Source organism: Zalophus californianus, chromosome 4 (genome assembly GCF_009762305.2).
Source record: "Zalophus californianus isolate mZalCal1 chromosome 4, mZalCal1.pri.v2, whole genome shotgun sequence".
In the NCBI taxonomy this organism is placed as follows: domain Eukaryota; kingdom Metazoa; phylum Chordata; class Mammalia; order Carnivora; family Otariidae; genus Zalophus; species Zalophus californianus.
Window position 1 is genome coordinate 151,466,161 of NC_045598.1, and position 25,371 is coordinate 151,491,531.

The window sequence follows — 25,371 nt, forward strand, 5'->3', positions numbered from 1 at the left end:
TCTTTCTCCATAAAGATTGAAAGTAGCGACTTCTTAAATGAAAACTATTCATTCTGTGCTCTTTTGTAATGATTGTCTTCAGTACCTTATACTTACTTTACAACAGGATTTTAGTTGGATGACTGTTCAGTGCAGTTCCTTCAGTAACAGTGAAAAAGTATGTTTTTCAAAGAGTAGTGATGTAGGAGAACAGGAGATCGAATACTTTCGGGGTGCTGTATGACCAGTAGGTGACCAGTAGGTGAGCAACAGTAGCTGGGTCCTGTCACATACTGCAGAGACACAGCAAGAATTTAGGATCGTGCAGGATTAGATACCACGCACACAAGTCTGAGACAGGTTTGGATTTGTCAAGTAGTTCTTTTGTTAAATAGCAACTAGGCCAACTCACTGTTAATTCATAGTGTTTAAATCTCCTGTCTCTTTCACTATCATTAAAAATAAACCAGATGCCATCGAATCATTCTCCCCAAGCTCATTTTGCCACGTTTTAGAATAAGTCTTCGTATAAGATAAATGCTTTGGCATAGGTCTTGGAAGTTTGTTCAGCCAAAATGGGACAAGGAGAACCTTTGTCTCGAGTTCAGAGTATAATTACTGAGGTGTTTCATATTTATTCTGCTTTCAGAGATTGGCAAACTTGGACACAGTGAATGGCCCTCATGGCAAAAACAAAAAAACATCAGATTTGAAAACACCCAAATCTACTAAATCCCGTTCACAGCAGCCCACCCTTTCCTTAAGAGGCACTCGGCAATAAAACCATGGAATCCACCTCTCCAGGAGTGCCTGTCCGACAACCTCGTCCAGTCCTCACTTACCCCAGAAGAGATTGCCTTCCTGCAGCTTGCTGTCCCTGAGCTGCTTAGTCTGTCTTGTGCTGGCTTTCTCCTTGATAGGAGACTCAGGAGACAGAGGAGGGCAGGGACATGGACAGACTTTTGGTTGATTTGTTCTTATTTACTTGTTAAGAATGGTTTTTATTTCATTTCCCTGAGTAGACTTGCAGCTCCCATTCTTCTCAGGTCCCTGAGCCTTACTTAGTTCTGCCTTCTTTGTCACCCCCTCATGGAGACCTGCCAACTTTCCCCATTCTTTCCCCTTTTGCCCATATAAATCCCATTAGAAAACGTCTCCTGATACTGCTGATTCAGTTGTCTTGGTTCTGTTTCCTTTGTGTACGTCATGTTCTTTCTCTCCCATTAACAGAAGGCCTGGATGTCCTTGTTCCCTGACACCAGCTCTGTTAAGTGATGGTCCACAGCGGCTGTGTGCTGGGGTTAAACCAGCCCTGGTGGGGTGGGGGGGGGGAGCAGAGTACGCTGTCAGGTGGTGCCCTCTGATGAGGTCCAGTTACAAGTGATCTTCACGTTTCTCTTCCCCACTTCCTATTTGAATCCCATTTCTCCTTGGATTTCAGTAAGCATCTTCTCTGTCCTTTCTTATATTTACGTCTGGTGTTTTAGGTCCCTAATACAATTATAAGCTTATTGGAGGGGAAAATGAATCCATATTTCTTTGGGGTCTTCTATAGGAACTAGGTTCCTGGGTAACTTCCGACGTTTATTTGGTTTAAATGCTGCCTTTCCTCAGAGAGATTGCATGCCTACCAATTGCTACCTGGTGTTTAGCATTTTAGCTATAATTCTGTTACCGAGGGTAATACAGTTAGTCTTGTGACAATAATCCCTGTAGCCTCAGATTTTTTGTAGGGAAGTTAGCAGGTTTTCGGTCTCATTGAATCCAGAAACCAGGTCTTACCAGTCAGCCACACTGCTTTCTGAGCTCCTGGCCCTGGTAACCCATTTAATTCAGCTCAGCTATTCAACGGTCCAGGTGTCTGGTCACCTGGAGTAGACCTAGTTTATCTTCCCTAGGTCTCACTGGGCCTTCACAGCTCTCAGAACTCTTCTCTTCTCTGAGCCAGGCCCAGGCCTTGGCTCAGCAATCCCCTTATCCTTTGGGATAGTATGCTCCCAAACCTTTATTCCACCTCCCTTGCACCTGTGTTTCACACTGCTGCCCTCATGACCTTCTAAGACAAAGTTGTGACCCCATCTGTCCCTGCATACAGTCTGTCCCTTCATCCCCATCACCTGTAGGGAATGCTGGCTGGACTCTGAGGTCTTTCGTTGTGGAGGGGTTCTCCTTCTCTAGCCTTGGCCCCCACCCCTGACACCTGCACGCAGGGCACACAGCAGGCCCAGCTGGCTCACCGACCCCACACCCAGTGCCAGGCTGGCGGCCCTCTGCTGCTGGACAGCACCTCCCGGTGCCTCCTGTCTACACACGAGCCCATGGCCTCCTGCACAGTCCACCTGGATGGGTGCCTTCCCGGACACCTTTCTCGATTGTTTGAGGAAGACATGTTTATGTACTTTCAAGTATCTTTTATTATTGTGTGTCTCTTACTGGCATTATAGTATTTGTTACTATATCAGTTTCTTGAGGCCAAGTATCTTCATCATCCCAGGATACACACCCAGTAAATGCTAAATGAATCAAATACAGGAAATCATTTATCCAATAAGAACTTTAAAAAAATATCACTCTTCTCCTTTCATTGATAGATCTTAAGTTATAATTCTCGACAAGGATTGTAACTTACTGTAAAATAAAATGAATGTAGTCTTTAAAGACAATACCAAAGCTAGTTAACACCACTCCACCTTGTAACCTGGGACTAGGTTTTCCACTGGGAGAGAGGATCCTTAACAGGGACCAGCCTTGTCAACATGACCCTACCGGTGTGTCTCAATTTCAAGGACTCCTATTAAAGGGAAAGGAAGGAGAAGATGGGGGGAGGGAGGACAACCTACTTAGCAGCCTTAGGAGTCCTGGGAAAAGGTTCCTTTCTGCCTGGCCCCAGGGAGGAAGCCTTGTCGAGGTGACATGTGAGTGACTGCATGGAGTTTGCTTCAGTTTCCTGAAGTCGGCCTCGCCCACGGCCTGCCTATAGTCAGACACTAAACTGACACAGAATCTGAGTCTACAATTTTTTCTGAGTGCAGACTTTTTTTAGTTCAGGACTTTCCTTATACCTTTCCTGCTTTTAGGACATTCTCTGTTCTCTGGGCAGTTAGTTCCTTACACTGGTTGAAACAGCATTTGACAGAAGGACTTGAAGTGTTTGAATATTTGACTCGCCATCCCCACCGGGACAGGAAAGCCACTGTTAGTGGACTCCGTGGGCTCAGGCTGTGGTTCACCCTCACGTGACCTGAGTCGCTGGGCCCACTCAGCCATAGCGTCTCGCTCATTCTGGCACCCACTGTATTGAGAAGGCCTGCTGTGGCCAAGGATTGTGCTGGGCGCCTGAGGTACCTCAGAGGAGTGAAATGGAATGTGTGCCCTCTGGAGCTTAAATTACAATTTTATTGTAATCTGCGCATTCAGTATTTTCACCGTATGTAGTCAGGGCTACCCCCACATGCTTCTGGAGCATCTTCTAAATTTGGCAGCGAGGGAAAAGGACTTGGCCTACCCCTCCCCTCCCACCCCACCCCCCAGCTTGTCTGTCTGTATCATTTTGGTAAATGTAGCAGTCTTGACCTAGAGCCAATGTTCCAGAAGCCCTGGCTCCTACTTCCACTCAGCCTCTTATTTGTGTGTAACTCTGGGCCAGAGAAAGCAAGAGCTTTATCTCCTTCCTCCTTCAAGTCAAGATAATACACACAGAACTGGGGGGCCATGCAAAGAAAATGCCAGTTGTAGAAGTTGCTTGGCAAGTCCAGAGCATCAGAGGTTGAGACATTTGTGGCCGATGGCAGCAGTAGACCTTGGGGAGAAGTCAGGGCCGTGGTCAAGGTTGTCATAACTGGGAGAGCTGGCAGGGTGGCGTGTGGGCGGGGGCATTAGGCAGCAGCCTCACCAGCCATGTGTTCGAGTTCTTTCCGTGCACCTACCTCTTGTGAGGGGCCAGCCTCGCTGTGGCGGGCACACCCTCTCCGCTCTCGAGCGAGGCTGGGCTCTGATGGTGCTCGCATTCCTTCTGAAGCTCACCCGCTCGCCCTCCCATCTTTGAGCATAGAAGTCCGATCTCCTTGTACTCTGTATTTTCCATTTCTCTAACAACACTGCTGTCCATCTTTGATAGGCTTCCCCCCATTAGATATAAAACTACCAACTTTCAGACCCCACTGCTACTTTTTTTCAGGTTTAATCAGCCTGTTTTTTTCCCTCCTGAAACTAAGCCATCCGTTTGATCCTGTCTTTCTAATAAAATCGCTCAAAATTTACGAAATTGCAGTTTCATTGGTTTTATATCTTTTTTTATTACTGACCTAAAGTTTTTATACAGTTAATGTATATCTTCAAGCATTTTGACTAGCAAGTAATCTTAAATAGAGACTGATTTGCTGGTTTGCTATCGCCCTTTGTTTAGGCAAAATTTTAATTTAAATAAACACGGGTTTCCTCCAAGGGTGAGAAAAGAGGAGCAGAAGGGAGACTTTTCTGGCATACCCTTTGATATAGCTTGGATTTCAAGCAATGTGGATACATTATTCTTCTCAAAACAGTTAATTAAAATTTATCTCATAATGTCTTATTCTGTAGCAGTCAACTTACAGAGAGCTTCTTCCTTCTTTTTCTGGTTGCCTAGTATTCCATTATGAATAAATAAATTCTGTAATTTATTTCATCAGTTCCCATTCAGTGGACTTTGATTTAGCTTGTTTCCATTCTTTTGCTAATACATATAATGCCACAGTGAACAACTTTGTAACTATGTGATTTTTGTGTAAATTAGGGAATATCTGTGGCGTAAATTCCCATTTGTGGAATTGCTAAGACACAGGGTATATGCATTCATAAAGTTAATATGTTGCCAAATTGCCCTGCATTAAGGTCTTAGTGGTTTCAATTTATACTGCCCCTGGCAATGTGAGAGACTACCTGTTTACAGTTTTCTTCATATCCTTTCCAGCTCAGTCATTCAATGTTTACCTTTGTCATAGGTACATTAAGAAGTGGTCTCTCGGTGTTGTTTTAATTTGTCTGTCTCTTACCACGAGTGAGAGTAAGCATCTTTTGACTTGCCTGAGAGCCACTGGATTTCCTGCTCTTGAACTGTCTCTTCATATCCTTTGCCCATTTTTTATTTGTTTTTTTCTTTGTCCTTTTGTTCTGTTTTTTTTCCTTTGTCCATTTTGTTGTTCTTTCTGTTAATTGGTTTTGCGGAGAGTGCTATGTGTATTAGGGAAGTTAATTAACTCTTTGCCTTGATCTAAGTTCCAAGTTTATCACTTGTCCTTTACTGATTTCTTTGTCATGCAGATTAACCAGTTTTTTTTCCTTTGTGATTTCTGGGTTGTGTCATACTGTAGAAAGGTCTTCCCTACTCTGGAATTGGTGTGTTTTGTTTTTAGTTTTTTAATTCATCCATTGTTTCTTCCAGAGCTTTTTTGGGTTTTTGTTTTTTGTTTTGGGGGTTTTCGTTTTGTTTTTGTTTTGTTTGTTTTGTTTACTTCTTCGAATCATCCAGAATATATTTTAGTAAAAAGTATGAGTTATAGTGTCAACCTTCTTTTCCTAGGCAACAGTTAATTTATTTCAGCCTTGCTTTTATTATATTTGTAATTTACAGATGTGTGCCCTGTCAAAATCTCTTATACCAGCCCTGTGCATCTAACATGAGTCAGATAGATTTAGGATGACATAATTTTTTTAGGAGGCAGCTTGGCATAGAGAAAGCTCATCATCTTCAGAGTCTAACAGACCTGGTTTCAAATGGGAACTCTGCAACTTCTTACAGTTATAGGCTTGGGCAAATTAGAATTACATAACCTTTCTGAGCCTTTGTTACCTCATTTGTAAAATATGATTGATAGTACCGCATTTCACAGATGGGTTGTGACAATTAGAGATGATGTTTCGAAATTGCTTGTCCAGCGCCCGGTGCACAGTAAATACTTGATAAAGGGGAGCTGTTATTATTGTCGTTATTGTTACCGATATCAGTAGTGTGATGTTGGCCTGAATGAGGACGTTGTGTCCCCCCAGTCCCTGTGTGTAGCCATTCTTCAATAAAAGCTCGTCTTGGAAATTGGATATAGGGCTTCCCTAAGCCAAAGGCCATGGCAAGTACCCTAGTATATGATTGGGCTAGCATTTTTAGGGCCATCCGTGTTCATAACTTCTGGGCAGATGTTAAATTGTTGGGGTGTACATTAAAATATGATTGCACTTTGCTGCAAGAGGAAGTCTGTCTGATTGGTAGTTTGGTTTTATAAGCAGATCTATGAAGTTAACAGTGAAGCATTGTTTGTCCAGCATTAGTGTTAGTGCTGTTGGGCCAGATGGTGATTTAAGGAATGGGATCTGTATGATTTCTTACCTCGGAACCTTATGTTCAGTCCTGTTATAAATCTGGAAATCATTTAATAGGGTGCAGAAAGTTAGCATGAACAGAAGTTGGTACCTAAATTAACTTCTCTTTTGAAGCCCAATACCCAGGACCTAGTCTTTAATTGGGTAATTGATAACTATTTCATTCCACACCTCTTCATGTATTCTGATGTTCTAGATTTTTTTTATGTGTTAACTTGATTTTCCTGTAAGGTTTTTTTTTTTTGACCTCTTTTCTTTTCCTTCAGTAATGTTTAATCTTAATATCTGTCTTTTGAAAGCTCTTTCACTGCAGTCCTTGCACAGATAAACCCAACTTTCAAAAATCACTTTTAAATTTATTGCTATTAGTCTCATTATGTCTAAATATCTTCTTCCGTTCTGTTCTTCTCTTTTCTGTCTACTCATCCTGCACGTTTTTGAACTGAAACGCTGGACTTCCCTCTCTCGAGCTTCTTAATACTTACTTATCAATAATTCAGAAAATCTTATTGTGTGAGACTTCTGTTTTCCCTCCTTTGTTTGATTCTCTTGAGCACCAAGTATGCTACTAGACTTCCCTTTTTTTTTTAAAGATTTTATTAATTTATATGACAGAGAAGGAGAGAGAGTACAAGTAGGCAGAGCGGCAGGCAGAGGCAGAGGGAGAAGCAGGCTCTCTGCTGAGCAGGGAGCCTGATGCAGGACTCGATCCCAGGACCCTGAGATCATGACCTGAGCCGAAGGCAGACACTTAACCGACTGAGCCACCCAGGCGCCCTCCCCCCCTTTTTTTTTAAATATAAACTGTCAACCTAATTTTTCTCTGCTATCAATGTTAAGAAAATTTCCATTTGGGAAATTTTACATGGTTTTATACAATAGATTTTCTTCCTAATCAGTAATCAGTCCACAAATATCCATTGAGGGCTTATTGTGTGCCAGCATTTGAGGATACAATGAGTGAATAATGCCCTGCCTTCAGGAGTTTACTTTCTGTATACTCTTTTGTTTTGTTTTGGCAGGACAGGGGAGGGGGGGCAGAAGAAGGAGTAGAGAGAGAATCCTAAGCAAGCCCCATGCCCAGCACGGAGCCCGATGTGGGGCTTGATCTCACGATCCTGGGATCATGACCTGAGCTGAAATCAAGAGTCCGACACTTAACTGACTGAGCCACCCAGGTGCCCGAGGAGTTTACTTTCTATATTGAAGACAGACAACATACCAACTAACAAATGGAATCATTTCAGTTACTAGGGTTATGGAAGAGATAAATACAGCAATAGAATAGAAATGACCAGGCACAGAGGGAGGAAACTCATCCCCTTTCTTTATAGGGCTTTTGCTTCTGGTCTGACCGTAAATCTTGTATTCCATTTTCTCATGATTTTTCTTTTAATAATGTTTTCTGGTGCTTTCTTATTACCCAACATTTTGCCCTTTTCTTTCATCTCTTAGATGACCAACTGCCCATTTTTAAGAATTGATAATCTCATTGCATTGTGCTCTTCTTCATTATAATCTTATGCTTTCTGACTTCAAAAGATTTCTTTGCCACAGTGTACATCATAAAGGTCATCTTTAGTGATTATTGAAATCAAAAGGCATTTCTCCAAAATAAACCTTACCTTTTGACATCCTGGGTGTTTTTTTTTTTTTTTTTAATTTATAAAGAAGAGTGATTCTCAGATGTTTGTCTCAGTGGAATATGTGTCGGTATGTAGGGTTGCCAACTGCATTTCTTGTAAGACTGGGCTTTAGTATAAGATTGTGTTATCTTAGGAAAGGATAGTGAGGAGTAAGTAGCGTGTGTAAAGACTTTGCTTGCAAAATGAAGTTAACAGTCCCCGGTATTTAGAACATGCAACTCTTATGCCTTCTGGATTGACTGTTTAGGTCTGAAAATGAATACTCCTTGTTTTCTTTTCTGTTTTAGGGATGACTCTGTCCCAGAGGACAACATCTGGAGGGGCATCCTCTCTGTCATTTTCTTCTTCCTTATCATCAGTGTGTTAGCTTTTCCCAATGGTAAGTGATGTCATGCTTTACCACATTTCTCCTGTGCATTGTGCCCTTTTGGTGTTTTGTGGGAGGTATGCCATCTAGAAGATGAAACCAGAAAATGGGAATAAAAACCTAACCTGTGGTGGTTAGGGCACAGGCTCTGGAGGCAAATTGCCCATTCCACCACTGGCTAGCCTTGTGGCCCTGAGGAAGTCCCCCAGCTTCTTCCCAAGTGCTTGAGTCTCTCTCTTCTGTAAATGGAAATTGTCAGGTAGGTACTGTTCAAAGGGTTGACTAAATTAATACATGTTAAATTCTCTGAATAGTGACTGACAAATTGTAAGCTCTCAGTAAGTGTCAGCTGTTCCTGTTGCTATTTTTGCTATATCAGCTGAGTCATAAAATACTCAATTATTATTTAGTCCTTTTTGCTAAGGACAGGGTCAGTGCTGTAATGAATATTACTTAAATAATGTGTTGTCCCAGGTGATCTTTAATCACAGTAAATTTTGCTGATCATGCATTTAGGGTATGAATTTTCATCATCAGGTGAAAAAAAAACAATCATTACTGTGAATTTTATCCCCCATCATGATTATAGAGTGAGGAAAAGTCTTTTGTTTTTTGTTTTTTGTTTGTTTGTTTTTAAAGGGGTTACCTGGGTGGCTCAGTCAGTTAAGCGTCTGCCTTCGGCTCAGGTCATGATCCCAGGGTCCTGGGATCGAGCCCCGCATCGGGCTCCCTGCTCAGCGGGCAGTCTGCTTCTCCCTGTCCCCCTGCCACTCTGCCTGCTTCTGCTCGCTCTCTCTCTCTCTCTCTCTGTCAAATAAAATAAAATCTTAAAAAAAAAATAAAAGCTGCCATACTCAAGATTTCATCCCTTTCCTCTGAATTGTCCCTTGCTTTGTTTTTTATTATTCCTCTTCAGTAACTTCTCCCTAGAATATTCTCTACTTATTCCCTGTAACCATTTCTAAACGCTTCCTTTTTATATCCTGTGTTTTTTACTCTTAAGATATTTTGAAATTGTTCAGTCTTACCTATGCATTATGCTCCAAGGGCCATGTTCGGGTTTAAACACCATACTTGAGGGTGTGTTTCTTCTCTATCCTCCCGTCTATTCAGTAGAATGTAATGTGTAATATAAGAAGCCCGTTGTGAATGCTTCTCTTTGCTACTTGGAAATCTACCATGGCAACAAAGTTCTAATACAAATTCCAAATTATGTTTTGGGGGAGGCAAGTAGCAGCAGGGATGGGGGTGTTCCCCCACCAGTAAGCAATTTTTGGACACCAGCTGGCGGCCCTACAGTTCAACTCAATTCTGACACTGTCTACCCAGAGTTAGCGTCAGATCCCACGGGTTAAGGGCTCACAGGTTGGCCCCCCACTGCAGATGCCAATTGCATGTTCAGGTTTTCACCTGTGCTTCTGACCAAATAGTTATAAATCAGGGGTTCCCATGACCCCTCCTTGGGTTCGATTAATTTACTGGAGTGGCTCACAGGATGCAGGAAATGCATTTACTCACTAGATGACAGTGCCAGTTTATTACAAAGGGTACTCGTCAACAGTCAGATGAAGAGATACATAGGACAAGGTATGTGGGAAGGGCCTAGGAGCTTCCATGCACTCTCCAGCGTGTCACTCTTCTGGCGTCAGAAAAGTGTTCACACTAGGGCGCCTGGGTGGCTCAGTTGGTTGAACAACCGCCTTCGGCTCCAGTCATGATCCTGGAGTCCCGGGATCGAGTCCCACATCGGGCCCCCTGCTCTGCGGGGAGTCTGCTTCTCCCTTTGACCCTCCTCCCTCTCATACTCTCTATCTCTCATTCTCTCTCTCTCAAATAAATAAATAAAATCTTAAAAAAAATTAAAAAAAAAAGAAAAGTGTTCACCAACCCAGAAGCTCCCTAAACTCCATCCTTTTGGTTTTTTTGGAGGCCTCATTTACATAGGCATAATTGATTGCATCATAGGCTATTGGGAAGTGAACTCAAGCTCCAGCCTCTCACCCTTCCCTGGAGGTCTTGGGGATGGCACTGAAAGTTTCAACTCTCTAATCACATGTTTGTCTCCACTGGCAACCAGCCCCATCCTTAGGTACTTCCCTCCGGTCTCATTAACATAGCAAAAAATATTCATTATTCTCATCACTTGAAATTGCAAGGGCTTTAGGAGCCCTGCGCCAGAAAAAGGCACAAAGACCAAATCTATAGTTCTTATTGTAAATCACAGTATCAGTGATTTACAGACCTTCAGTCTTTCCACGATGATGGCAATGGCATTTTGTTCTGTATTTTTGCTTAATCTTATGTAGCGCTACGTGATTTTTGCTGGGAGTGTAGGAATCCAGCCAGTAAAACCATGACTGAATCCTTCAGAGAATGAATTGTTTTAGATAACCAAGTTATTTGACAGCTGAGTTTAACTCTCCCACCACTCAAGCTTCTAGATTAAATTTTTAGTGGAAACCTTTCAAGATGTGAAGACCTGCTGTCTCAGTCAGTGCAGGCTGCTGTAACAGATTACCATAGACCGGATGGTTTAAATAACACAAGATTCGTCTTGTGGCAGAATTCCTCTCCAGCTGTGCACCTATGAAGCCAAACATGTGCTTACAAAGTCCGGTAGTGGGACAGGCACAGGACAGACACTCCCATTCCAAAAGGGAGAAATGGGAAAGAAGGGAGGGTGACAAGTCCCAAGCAAGTTCAAAACCGGGAAGGCAAACTGGATGAGACTTTAAGGGTCAAGAATAACCAATCCTGGGAGCGCCTGACTGGCTCAGTCGGTGGAGCATGTGACTTGATCTCGGTGTCGTGAGTTCCAGCTCTATGGGGGGTAGAGTTTACTTAAAAAAAAAAAAAAAAGAATAATCAGTCCTCTTTGGCTCAGTGCTCTGCCTTCCAGACCTACTGGGGTAATAATAGTCTGTTTCTATAGCTCTGCCCACCTGGAGTTTGGCCTGCCCTCATGGCTCTGCTGGGTGTTGATCTTGCCTTTTGAAACTCAGGTGGAGATATTCTCCCCACTCTCCACCCCCCAGTGGCCCATGCACTCTAAGGCTTGTGGTGGAAATGACAGATAATCTCCCAGTTGCCTTTGAGATCCTTCTTCCTGTGTCTTAAAGAATAGCAAATGTTCATAGCCAAGTAGCTCTATGGTCCAGTCCTGTAGGGTCCAAGAGAAGTCTTCACTGTAGGAGTTAGGATTATCACATAATGAATCATGGCAGGTGACACAAACATTCGGTCTATAACACCTGCAAACTTATGCAGATATGACAAACATAGTTTGGCCTTTCCATGATGATTGAGAGCTCTGGTAATGCGCAATTATTGGAGGATGATGATTAGATGTCCATGGTATGGCTAGGTCATGGAATGAGAGGGTATTGACCCTACTATAGAATTTTCTAGGAAAAGTCCCTGATGTCAAACCACTTTTTTGGCTATTTGCCAACTTTCTTTTCCCTCCCTCTTCCAAGACACAGAACCTCAGAGTTCAGCATTTTTGGTCAAGAGGAGAGCTTGGACGTTACACAGCCCATCCTTTCTTTCAAGGGCCCCACGTTGTAGGACAGCTAAGTGGCCACTTGCAGCATAAAGCATTCAATACACACGAACCACCCGAGTCTGTAGGTTGTCCCCTTGAGCTCTGGAACATGGCCTTTTCCTCCAAAGGTGGCATAAAACTACAGGCCAAAGCGAGGAGACGCTGAGCCTGGAAGGAGGGTGAACAGGTGACAGATAAAGGGGTGGTGACGGGCACCCCTCCCTTTAGCCATCCTACCATTCCTATCCTGTGAGAGTCTGCTGCTAATTCCTATGTCATCAGGCAGTGGCATGACCATTATTGCTCTGTGCCCTTTATTCTTACTTCTTATCTAGTCTGTCACTGTCCTACTACCTTTTTTTTTTTTTCCAAACATCCATCAAGGCATGCTAGGTGCTTAGGGAACTGGTCAGTCCAGAGGTGTCAGGTCTGCTCTGCAAGCCTTCAGCTTTTCTTGGCCGCGTGTTAACTGTTGCTAAGTTCTCAGAGGTAACTTCTTGGCTCTGAAGATTTCTTTTCTGCCTTTGTTTTTTTTCTTTTTAAACTTGCTTTTTCTTTTTCCAGGGCCATTTTGGAAGTCTGAGATGTCTCAAAAATTAGTCATTCAATAGCCATGATTTTATGATTTTATAGCCATCCCTTCCGTGAGGCTTTAGCAGGAGCTGGGCTCGGGGCTTCATTAGCAGATGGTTTCCTGTAGGCACCCAGGGCCCTGAAGGTTGGGGGATGAAGTCTATTGGACGTAACATTTTACGTGCTTTCTGCTGGTTTTTCTTCTGTTCCCTAATGAAGTCCTCCAATCTTCAAAGTCCACTTAACCCACTGAGTCTCTCATTGTGGGACTGCACTATTGCTTTCCTTCTGGGAAGAGAAAAGCTAAGTTTGTTTTATGCTTTTCTTATTCAGGCTTGTGGACTTTGTGATGCATACAAAGTGGGGAGGACCCATAGGCCCATGGGGTTCATTCAGCCTGCTCAGTTTACAGCTGTGAAAGCTGAGATGCTCGGCCCTCATTCATCCCTGAAAGTTCACCCAGCCACTCCATGTCAGCCTGGCAGGGGGGGGGACCTCCGCTCCGGCATCTTCCTTTAGTCTGACTTGTTCTGGATATTTTTCTTATTAGGTCCATCGTGATGTGTTTTTATCTCTGTCTTTGTATATGTTTTCATCTCCTTTTTATTCTGTTCCTCTCTATCTGTCTGGCTTTTCTTTTTTCCCAGGAATATAATCCTAGGGTCTAAGTTGGTCTGTACCTCGTGGGTGGTTGTGTCCATCCTTCATTGCCCAGATGTCGTCTTGTGACCAGAGAGGCTAGCATATCACCCGGAGCCTACCTTCTCTCTCTCAATCTCTCTCGCTCTCCTCTTTTTTTTTTTTTTTTTAAGATTTTATTTATTTATGTGTCAGAGAGAGTGAGATAGAGAGAGCACAAGCAGGGGGAGCGGCAGGCAGAGGGAGGAATGAACTCCCTGCTGAGCAGAGGGCCCGATGCGGGGGCTCAAGCCCAGCACCCCGCGATCAAGACCTAAGCTGAAGGCAGATGCTTAACCGACCGAGCCACCCAGGCGCCCCTCCTTCTCTCTCTTTTATCCCGTCTCTTCCCCCCACATCCTTCCCCTGCCATCTCTGTGTGCGCCTGCGCCCACACCACTCCCCTACAGGCAGAACATGTAGGACTTAGGGCAGCACCTAGTTAGAGGGACTCTCTTAAAGCCCTGTGTGCATAGCAAACACATCGTGTCCACCTTGTTTTCTGAAGATTCCTTTGTCCACACTTTCCATACGATTAGTAAAACTAAGGTTTCCACAGTAAAGAATGTTATTATTGAATATTTTAAAATTAGGGGGTGGCTTCAGAAGGTGCCAGTGTGGATGATGGGGGAGCTGGCCAGGCCCCTGGGGAAAGGTACTCCCAAGCTCTGTGGCTGTCCGCTCCCAGAGCCAGCACTCAGACTTCAGGCCTTCTCAGGGGCCCCGATGCTGGGCGGCTGCTTCTCTGAGCAGAGTATACATGCCTCTTCTTGTTCCAGTCTTGTCACATTATTTTCTGTTCACCCCCACCCTTGGCACATAGTCTCGAATTAAGTAATGAAAGTGGATGGGAGAAACAGAGCCCAACATTAGCCTTCTCCTTGAAAGGCAGTTTTGGGGGAGTGCCTGCCGTGGATGGCATTCCCAGAATGGCTCTGTTTTGGCAGCTTCGAACGCGTCTATCCTTGACCTCGCAAAGGCTGCCCGCTGTGTTTGAGTGTACGCCTAAATTCGATTATGTGAGCTCATCTGTGCTAGTTGGTAGAATCAGTCAGCTCCTTCAGGAAGTGGGGGCCCCATGATGCTTTTTGTAGAGTCTAAATAACCAAGGAAGCCCTTAACTTTCTCCATAGGGTTTTATAACAGTCAGGATGCTTTTGGCCACAAATAAGAGGAAACCCATTTCAAAATGGCTTGAAGAATAAAGGGAATGTTTACTTTCCCGAATGTCAGGAAGTTCTGAGATAGAGTGGTTCCAGGGTTGGCTAATTTAGCTGCTCGGTGACATGTGAAGACCCAGGCTCTTTGCCTTTTTCTGCTGCTCCATCCTCAGCCTGTGGGTGCTGTGCGCTGCTACCCTAATGGTCCCGTGAGAGCCGACGCAGTGCTGGACAGACGGCCTCGGGCAGTGTCCAAAGGAGGAGGAGGGCGCTTCTTCCATCTTTTTAAGGGTGAAGAGACCCTGGCTAGAAACCCTCCAGCACGCTTGTCCTCACTTCTTTTTGACCAAAATTGGGCCCTGTGCCTCTTCTCCATCCAGACCTGAGGACAGGAATTTATAGTGCCCAAACAAGTGGGCACAGGATAGATCTTCACTGACCAGAAGAATAAAAGAGAAAAAGGAGGGGCGCCTGGGTGGCTCAGTTGTTAAGCGTCTGCCTTCGGCTCAGGTCATGATCCCGGGGTCCTGGGATCGAGCCCCGCGTCGGGCTCCCTGCTCGGCGGGAAGCCTGCTTCTCCCTCTCCCACTCCCCCTGCTTGTGTTCCCTCTCTCACTGTGTCTCTCTCTGTCAAATAAATAAAATCTTAAAAAAAAAAAAAGAGGAAAAGGATTGCTTGCATTGGCTTAGATTTACCACTGAGTTATCTGGGAGAGGAGTGGACACTCAAACAGAATTTCATCCCCGGGGTGGGTGACTGGGGTAGGTTCTAGAATTCCTTCCTTCAGGCCTGTGAGCAGATGTGGAGGGAGAGACCCTGGGGTGAGGCCAGAGAAGGAGGACCTGATATCTACACCATGCTGCTTCTTTCCTGCCCTCTTTTCTTTCTCTACCAGTTCCCTTAAAAAGAAATTTTTTTTTAAAGATTTTATTTATTTGACAGAGAGCACAACCAGGGGGAGTGGCAGGCAGAGGGAGAGGGAGAAGCAGGCTCCCCGCCGAGCTGGGAGCCCCACACGGGGCTCGATCCGGGACCCTGGGATCATGACCTGAGCCGAAGGCAGATGCTTAACCGACGGAGCCACCCAGGCGCCCCTCCCTTAATTTTTTTTTTTTAAATGCTACCTCCATCTCATTATAGCAACTGGCACTCCAGCAGAAGTGTGATTTTAACTATACCAGTGTATCATTAGGGTGTAATTATAACTATCACTCTATCACTGCAGTGAAATTTAAAAATCTGTTTGGCTGTGAGATTTCTTTCAACAGGTGACCTTCAGGTGTGCTTTTCCAGCTTCTGGGGGCTTCCTTGAACCATTCCTTCCCCTTGCACCCCGCTCTCCCCAAACCGCCCAAGCCTTTTCTGTACCCCCAGTGCCTGGCCCACAGGGCCTCTCAATAAGTGTTTGTGGGATCAAGTCATGAGTCTGCCCAGAAGAAGGTTCACAGAATCAGCCCTCTCTTTCCCAATCCTTGTCTGCAAGAGGAACGCCATTCAGCACTTCTTTAAGGTATTTTGAGGAGAGTGAAATACTAGTATTTCTTGATTTTCCTGAATTCATCTTTCGGTTTGTCCTTTGGCCTCATTTGACTTCTCTGAGCTAAGATAGTGTTAATCACGTCTCCTTGAGGTTTGAAGGTGATCCAGAAGATTCACTGCCCCCTAAGTTTGAAACAAAATTCTTGTCCTCCTCTCATCCTGTTTCCTGCTCCACTACTTTTTCTTTAAAAAAAAAAAAAAATTCTTTCTTAGGTTTGAAATTTGCTTAAAGGTCATTTTATTCACCTTTTCTAGGTTTTTCCTAGAGGAATTTAAAATTGCAGATAATAATAATCTTTGTCAATATACCTCATTAAGGCTGAAAAACAGTGATAATCAAGAGAAGCCGCAGAGGAAGAGGGCACAGGCCCATAACTCTTGGAGACGCAACTACTTCCCTAAGGTCCGGTCCCTTGAACTTAGTTATTCATGGGAATCATAACAGGCTGCTGGCGAGTGGAGCTGTGATCTTATTTTCTTTTTTAATTTTTTTTTTATTCTTATTTTTTGTGTGCTATCTTATGTTCTCATTTCTGAGGTAGTTTTTTTTTTTTTTTTAAGATTTTATTTATTTATTTATTTGACAGAAAGACACAGTGAGAGAGGGAACACAAGCAGGGGGAGGGGAGAGGGAGAAGCAGGCTTCCTGCCGAGCAGGGAGCCCGATGTGGGGCTTGATCCTAGGACCCTGGGACCATGACCTGAGCTGAAGGCAATCACTTAATGAGCCACCCAGGCGCCCCTCTGACGTAGTTTTTGAAGTGCTAGCTCTTCTTATGGCAAGGCCATTTGATTTGTTTCCTTTGAAATCAAACTCATTCTTAATATCTGATTGAAAATTACATGTCCTAGATGGAGGGACTGATAAAGTAAACCAAGCCACATTTGAGCGTGGCCCTGGGAAGAAGTCACAACCCGGAACCAAACAGCACTGGTTCGTCGCCTGCTGGAGAAGCCCTTCCCCGTACCTTCCATGTGATCCAGAAGAGTAGCTCTTGTTGGCACCTTTTATCAAGTCAGAAATGTGGAAAGAGCCAAGATGCCCTTCCACAGATGAGTGGATAAAGAAGATGTGGTCCATATATACAAGGATATTACCCAGCCATCAGAAAGGATGAATACCCAACTTTTACATCCACATGGATGGGACTGGAGGAGATGATGCTAAGTGAAATAAGTCAGGCAGAGAAAGTCAGTTATCATATGATTTCACTCATTTGTGGAACATAAGGAATACCATGGAGGACATTAGGAGAAGGAAGGGAAAAATGAAGGGGGGTGGAAATCGGAGGGAGAGACGAACCATGAGAGACTACGGACTCTGAGAAACAAACTGAGGGTTCTAGAGGGGAGGGGGTGGGGGGATGGGTGAGGCCGGTGATGGGTCCTAAGGAGGGACGTACTGCATGGAGCACTGGGTGTTATACACAAACAGTGAAGCGTGGATCACTACATCAAAAACTAATGATGCATTGTATGGTGACTAACATAACATAATAAAGTAGAATTAAATTAAAAGAAAAAGAAAAAGAAATAAAGCCTAGAGAAGACGCAGACCCTGAGATGGAGCGCCCCCTACCTTCCGGACCGTAACACGGGGCGAGGGAGAAGGTGCCCTGCCGGGACTTGCCCACTGACAAAAGTAGTCCGCTGACAAGTGGGATCTGTGGGGAAGGCACGGAGGTAGCGTGAATGTTCGGGGAAGACTGGTCAGCGCTAACATGCCCGGGCAGCGGAGAGCTGCAGGAAGCACTGCTCTAAAGCGGCACCTGACTGGAGCAGGCAAGTGTAGGTGATGTGGTGAGCATCAGCGTCAGGGTTCGTAATAAGAGAAAAACACACCAGCCTCATCCTCCATGTTTTTTTAAAACGCAAAATAATACAAATAGTATTTTTAGCAGTAGTCCCGGCTTTGATGGTAAAGTTGGTAATCTTAGTGAGTAATGCTGCTAGAATGTACTCCTTGAAATACTGCACCAAAACATTTAGAGTACCTTTTCAGAAAGGAGTGGGCAGATGTGATGACTGAAATAAAGCCTGGAATGGGTTTTACAAGTAGCTGCTGAAAGTCTCACCTTACATTCCAGGGCCTTATCTACACCTGTTGTAGCAAAAAACACCAACGCTTCCCACCTACGTGGTTCAGGGTAGAGCAGCTTGTTCTCTGAAACTCACATCAGATTTCTGAAGCCTTTCTCGGATTCATCCAGTACATTTCAATTTGCAAAGCTAAAGGACATTTTAATTTTTTTAATTTCATTTATTTGAGAGGGAGAGAGAAAGCGTACAAGCGGGGGGGGGGGGAACTGAGGGAGAGGGAGAAGCAGGCTCCCCGCTGAGCAGGGAGCCCGATGCGGGACTCGATCCCAGGACCCCGGGATCATGACCTGAGCTGAAGGCAGATGCTTAACGACTGAGCCCCCAGGCGCCCCTAAAGCACATTTTAAAAAACTGTATTTGTTGGGGGCGCCTGGGTGGATCAGCCGTTAAGCATCTGCCTTCGGCTCAGGTCATGATCCCGGGGTCCTGGGATCGAGCCCCACATCGGGCTCCCTGCTCAGCAGGAAGCCTGCTTCTCCCTCTTCCACTCCCCTGCTTGTGTTCCCTCTCTCGCTCTGTCTCTCTCTGTCAAATAAATAAATTAAAAAAAAAAAAACTATTTGTTGAACACTACATCGGAAACTAATGATGTACTATATGCGGGCTAACTGAACATAATAAAAAAATGTATTTTTTTCAGAAACGTAGTGCGAAATGTGGAGAAAAGAGGAAAAGATTCAATAGGGAGAAGTCAAAACAAGACTTAGAACAAACAACTGCACTGCACTGTAGTAAGAGGAAAATTCTCATCCAGAGTCTGGAACAACATGTGCCTGTCGCAGGCATCACAGACTGATGGAGAGAAATACCCCGAGGCTGAAGCAGCTCCATATCAGTTTAAGGAAGAGCCACAAGGCCCCATCAACCCCAAACTCCTCACCCACACTATCCTCTTATTTACACTGGACACGCTGCACAGGGTGAGAAGAGAGAGCTGAGTTCTGTTTTCAGAAGGCTGCTCTTCAAGTCATCGTGGGCTGAAGATGACTTTGGGGCCCTTCTGTTAAGTTGATATGAGGGACCTTAATCAGTTCCTCATCATGCCCCTTGTCCTTCCTGACCTTGCTTACCAGTTCCACACGGCAGCACCTGTAAACACCACTCATTGGCTTGCTTCTCTCCCCTCGTTCTCCTGGCCCTGAGACAGTCCTGGTTGAAACCCTCAACGTCTCCCACCCACTGCCCCCACTCCGTCCTCTTGAGCCAGCCCAGGCCTGGCCGAGGGGATCAGAAAGCACAAAGTGCTCTCAGACCAGAGTTGGGGTCCTGTGGGCTGTGTGACCCTGGGCAAGTACCTGTGCCTCCGTGTCCTGAGCTGTAAAGTGGGAGTGATGATACCCTCTCGCCACCCAGCTGTCACGACCATTAGGAGACAACGGGGGGGTTCCCCCCCATCTGCTACGCACTAAGTGCCCAGCAAAGTACTATAATAGTTGTGATTGCTCTTGAGAATAACCCAACTTATATGATTCTAAGTGTTGATTGGCATGGAATTGTGTTACAAGCCAAATAATCATACCATTTTAGAGTTTCACCTCGTGAGAGGAAGCCTAGAGAAAGGTGGGGTCCCGTGTTCTGTCTAAAAGGTGAATGCGGTGATTTGGATGAAGTGATAACTTGCACGCCAGGCAGCCGCAGTAACACAGAAGCCACTCGTGGTGACCAACAGCAGTGGAGAGGGCATTGGGAAGAGGAAATTAAAAGATGACCATTTTAGCCATCTGTTTTCCAGGGACTTGAAGAAAGTTAGCCGTGTTGTTAGCTGGAAGGGGACCCTGGTTTCTATGCTTCACTCTCCCTTTCTGAGAAAAAAAGCGGCCAGTTAGGAAGAATACAGGTATCCTTGCTGTCTGAGCCTTTGCTACAGAACTCAGAAATGGAACGGGTTTGGAGACGCTTTATTTAAATCCCTCAATCTGAGCTCTCACTCCTTGCCATTCCAAAACTCAGACACCATATTAACTTGGATAGAGCGGAGGCCCACACGAACCTCACTCACCTTCTGAACTGCCTCTGTCTAAGCTCAGGAACCGACTAGATTTGGATGGCAGGGGATACTTGTAACTGATTTTCCTAATACGAACCTGATCCATCAAAAGAAAGCAGTTAAAATATGTTTCAAAGTCGTCATCTTAAGATGAGGTGGGTGATTGAGAATGAGTTCCAGAATAAAAAATTACAACGTAATGTTTCCTTCAGACAGGATTCCAGGTTGCCAGCAACAGAAGCTGATTACTGATTGAAAAGACTTATAGGATGTCGGCTGGAGGACTCCTGGGGGGGCTAGGAGGCTGGGTCCCAGGCTAAGCTTCTAGGAACTGGCCGGTCACCCAGAACTGGTCTAATGAGGAAACCCCAGTGAGCACTGGCTATAGTCTGTCCCACTGTCACCTCTGCAGGGAACTGCCCTGATCACCAGTGCCATCTCCCCCCTACTGTCCATGGTGTTCCAGGCAGAGGGAGAGGGAGAGGTGGAGGAGAGCTCCTCACCCTTAGGTCTTTATCGCCAGCTCCTGAGATCAAGTCTGGCACAGGTGCCACTGAAGAACTAAGCCCCGGTTAGGAAGGGGGCTGGGCAGCCAGCTCCCGCATCTCCCCGGGAGATGTGGGATTCTGATGTTGGAAATCCTCCAGGAGTATGTAGGTAGGCTGTTCCACAGGAGCGGGCAGCCCCAAATAGGTCAAGTGCCCACAAGAGCACTGTTCAGTATTCGTGAACTGTAACCCTTCCGTTGATGGTGAGTCAGTTTAGTAGATCAAGGCCTGGCTGGCTTGCTTGCTTGCTTCTGCTTTTTTTTTTTTTTTTGAAGAGATAAACAAGAGAAAGTATTGGTAGGTCACTTGTAGTCAGAGTAAGTTTCGTCCTGTGAAGCCTGTTTTCATGGTGCAGAAGCTGCGTCTGTGTGTCTGGAGGGGTTGCCATGTCAGAGGTATTTTGTTACCACAGTTCATGATCAAAAGCCACTGCACTAGCACATTCCAGTGCTCAAAGGATTTTTTTCAGTTTCATACCCCACTTCACGTGTTCTCAAAGCAGTGTTTCTCCTGTTTAATTCCCAGAGCTCTTGCTCACTCTCTCACTTGCGTGCATGCACGCACACACACACGCACGCACACATGCACACACACACACACACACTAGCTGGGCTGGGAGATTTCACTTGTTAACTTCAGTGTGTTTGAAGAACTCTTTCAGGCTGGCTGGCCTGGTAACCACTCGCTGTTGTAACATTGTTTCCCTGAGAAATTAGGGTCAGAGTTGTAAAGACAAAGCTTTGCAAACAAAACGTCTGTTGTGAAGACTGGTACCTGTTACAGTTGTGGTGACAGTTGCTACAATGCGAATAAAGTATTTCAACCTAGACTTGACCTCAAATATTTATGTAGAAAAAAATTTTGACAGAGAGCTTTTTTTTTTTTTTAAATCGCTATAGCGGTCAGCACTTTGCTTTTAGTTTTTGTTTGAAAACCCGTTTGTTCTAACCTTACATTTTCCCTCTGCAGGCCCATTTACTCGACCTCATCCGGCCTTATGGAGAATGGTTTTTTGGGAGTTACCCATTAGTGGATTTAGAAATATATTGTACTTAAAATCCATTTTCTATATATCACTGTAGCAGTTTTGCAGTAAACTTAATAGCCTTTTACTTTTGGAATTGGGTACATTTCCATGCCCAATTCCATACTTCGCTTCTGTGAAAGAATGCTTCACCAGAAACGATGCTTGTGCAAAGTAGGATCTGGCAGGGATTGGGGTCGTGGAAGCCAGGCAAGGGAAGGGCTACTAAAATGGTCCCCAGCCAGAAAGAGCATGGTGTGTTGCAGGCCAGTGTGGTGGAGCCGAGCAGGCCCTAGGGAGTAGTATAGAGAGAGGCCCAGAGTCGGGCAGGGACAGAGCCCCACTGGGCGTGTGGGCCCGTAAGGGAGGCTACAGACAGGATGGACCAGTGGAAGTCCCGGGAGGATTTTTCACAGAAAAGTGACATGATTCATTTCCATTTTAAATAGATTGTCCTGGTTGCATCATACTTAACATCTCATGGACTTATGTTGCTTGCTTGAAATTATGATTTATTTTCAGGGTGTTGGCTACTTTTGAGTTGTTTCTTATTTCGATGATTCCATTATCGTTAATTATATAATCTTACCTGGGATCTTTTTGGGATCATGAAGCCCTTTGGTAATCTGATGAGAACTAATCCTTTCTCAGTGTGCACGCACACACACATTTGTGCATTTTACATCTGGGGCTTCATGGACTTCGAAGCTCCAACCATGAATTCCAGTTTAAGAAGCCCTGATCCACCACAGATGGTTTCTTTCTGTCTTAAAATAATTATTTTGAAAAGATTATAATAAATAAGAATATAATAAAATAATAAAATTATAATAAAATAAGAATATAACAAAAAGGTGTAGTGGTGGGCGTTGAGATGGAAATTTATAAAGCAGCTGGTAATAAACATGCGGAGGTCCTTATACTAACGTGTGTGCCCTGGGGCCCTGGGGTGCACAACCAGGTCAGCCACTGCTGTGCTCAAGTCCCCTGAGCTCCCTGAGGACAGGGAGAGGCCTTTTTGGAAGGCTTGGCGCTGTAGATGTTCCAGGGGATTTCAGTCCAGCCATGGACACTGTCTCCTCTGGAGCAGCTCATGGGAGATTAGGGCTGAGCCAAGTTCACACGGAGTGCTGTGATCCAAGGTCATTTGTCTCACAGTGTCTAAGTGTCCTACACAAATGTTTTAATTCTAGCAGGTTTGAGAAGAAAGAGAAGTGATAGAGCCACTGGTGGTTGGTTTCCAAATCTTTCCAAAAGGATTTTGCTGTTTTAAAAGCAGATGATTATTTTTGACGATGTGGGGTGATTATTAGGATACCGATTCTGCTATGATGCGACAGGAACGTAATGCCACAAGGGCTGACAAGACGTGGATGTGTAGCCCTGGGCACCTCTCGGCCCTTCACACCTGTCTCTGCTGATGTTGCCCCCTGACTGGGCTGTCCATAACCGGCTTGCCCACCTCCCTCCACTCTCCACACAGCAGCCGGGAGCCCACTTTGTAAGAGCGTTACCAGATCATCTTATTCCCCCGCCTTAAAGCCTGTCACGTGCTCCTTGTTTGATTTATGGTAAAATCTGAGATCTTTCCCATGGCCCCCAAGCCCCTTTCACCTCAGGGCTACTGTGCTCCCTTCCCCTTTCTGCTTCTGATGTCACGGGCTTACCTGGATGCCTTTTCTCTACCTGAATTTTGGCCGGTCCTTCAAGACTCAACTCGAGCATCGTTTTCTCAGAGAGTATTACCAACCCTCCCAGTGTGAATTGGGATGGTGTATCAGACTCGCTCATCAAAGGAACTGCCAGACTGTAACAGGGATCTCGACACTCACTGCAATATCCATGTCTGACTTGAGTCTCTCATGTGTTGTGCGTCTGACCCCCAGATCTCTCCTAAGTGTGGGGATGTTTTGTTTCCTCAGGACTCAGTGTGCTCTACTTCCTTTTCCTGGTATTCCTCCTCTCCTGAACTTTGATCAGGTTAAATCCCTGATGTACTGGCTGGATCCAAATCTTCGATACGCCACGAGGGAAGCAGACATCATGGTATGTACTTGTCCGTGGTCTCTCAGAGAAATCAGTAGACTCTTGGTATAAGAGATAGTCGGCTTCACTAAAGTGAAGTTCTGAATTGTTACTTCTGCATATTTCCTGTGTAGATAATGTAAAAGCCGGGTCTCTGGAAGGTGAGGTGTGTGGTTTCCATGAGTGATAGGGTCCAGGGAAATGATATCCCCTCTTGGAGCGAAGGGGGATGGTGGAAGAGGGTGACTGTTATCGTCAGACAACCTTGGGTGTGAATTCTGCCTCTGTCATTGTTAGCTGTAAGACTTTGGGCAATGTACTTGTTGGCTAGCTTCTTCCTTTCTTTGTAAAGTGAAATAATAGTACTTATTGGGGAGTTTTTACTGTGAACTACTAAACAAAGTAACCTTATCTCCGAGGCCTAGCCCGGCACCTTGCACATGGCAGATCCTCAGTGATGGCGGTGACCGCCACTCTAGCAGTGTGGCCCTCAACACCTCTGCTCCCCCACTCTGGCCTCGAAGCCATGATCCTTCTCCATGAAGGGCCGATGTGAATGATCCAGGCCATTTCGTTCATTATTTTTCTTAACCCCACAAAAATAATTTTATTCTTGGGTAAAGCTCTCTGAACTTCATTTTCAGGGAAGAGACTATTTTATACTCTAATGCTGTTTCTTTCCTTTTTAATATATTTTTTTAAATAATACCTAACATTTGGTACAGACTGAAGGAAAAACCTAGCAATGCTCAGAAAAGGAGAACAGGCATCTGGGCCATAGGCAGGGCCTTGTTTAAGAAACAATACAAAGGGGCACCTGGGTGGCTCAGTCGGTTGAGCCTCTGCCTTAGCTCAGGTCATGATCCCAGGGTCCTGGGATCGAGCAGGTATTGGGCTCCCTGCTCGGTGGGAAGTCTGCTTCTCTCTGTCTCTCTCTCTGTCTCAGACCCTCCCCCCTGCTCGTGTTCTCTCTCTCTCTCTCTCTCTCTCAAAATAAATAAATAAGATCTTAAAAAAAAAAAAAAAGAAACAATACAAAGGGACTTAATAAAAGGTCCAAGAAGTGATTGTCCTAGTGGAGTTGAGATTGGTCAGACCCTTCTTGAATGGTGTTTCAACATTTTATCTTTAACTTTATAAAGGACATGCTAAAGGCAGAAATAAGAGTGCCAAAAATTATTTGAAAGTCTCAGGAAGAAAAGTCTGTCCGGGAGTTTCTTACTTTAAGGAACAGAGTGGCGTGGGGTGACTTGGAGCTTCTACTGATGGTGATAATGATAGTGATGGGTTATGGTGAGGGTGGTGGCAGTTACCCAACTGTGGGTTGTCTGTTCTGCCAGCACTTACGTATATTCTGTGTAAGCCTCACACATGCATGCTAGGCATTAATATCCCCCATTTTATCAAGGAGGAAATGGAAATTTAAAAAGGATAAATATCTCATTCAAAGCACAAAGCTGGTGAGATCCCTCTGATTTCAGGACCTACCCTTTTCCTTGGGACTGTGCCATAAGTACATAGTTCCAGCAGTGACAGTGCTTTGACCCTCACGGGAGCCTTATGAAACAGAGATTGGGAGAAAGGTGTTCCAGGTATATGATACTTTCCTCCACTGTTTTCTTGGGTTTTTGAGCAAAGGGGATTGTATCACAAAGTAAACTGACCGAGCCCAATGAATAAGACTTGGTATTTGGTTAAGTGTTGGGCAAGCGAGGAAGAAGGTGGAGGCACCAAGATCAGACGTGCGACCAGTTAGGGAGGGTGGGTGCAATTTGTCTTTACCTACCGTTCACTCATGCGCTCACGCCTTCCTCTCCTTGCCCCCCTGGCTCGGGGATTCCCTCATTAA

The 25,371-nt window shown here is 44.9% G+C and overlaps 1 protein-coding gene across 1 annotated transcript in view; it reads left to right on the forward strand.

The window, feature by feature from the left end:
- Positions 1-25,371, forward strand: part of PTDSS1 (phosphatidylserine synthase 1) — a 62,893-nt gene that overhangs the window by 3,255 nt on the left and 34,267 nt on the right. Inside the window, 4 exon segments of the mRNA XM_035727145.1 lie at positions 8,264-8,355; positions 21,443-21,486; positions 23,419-23,458; positions 23,461-23,543. Of these exon segments, the coding sequence (XP_035583038.1) occupies positions 8,264-8,355; positions 21,443-21,486; positions 23,419-23,458; positions 23,461-23,543 (259 nt within the window).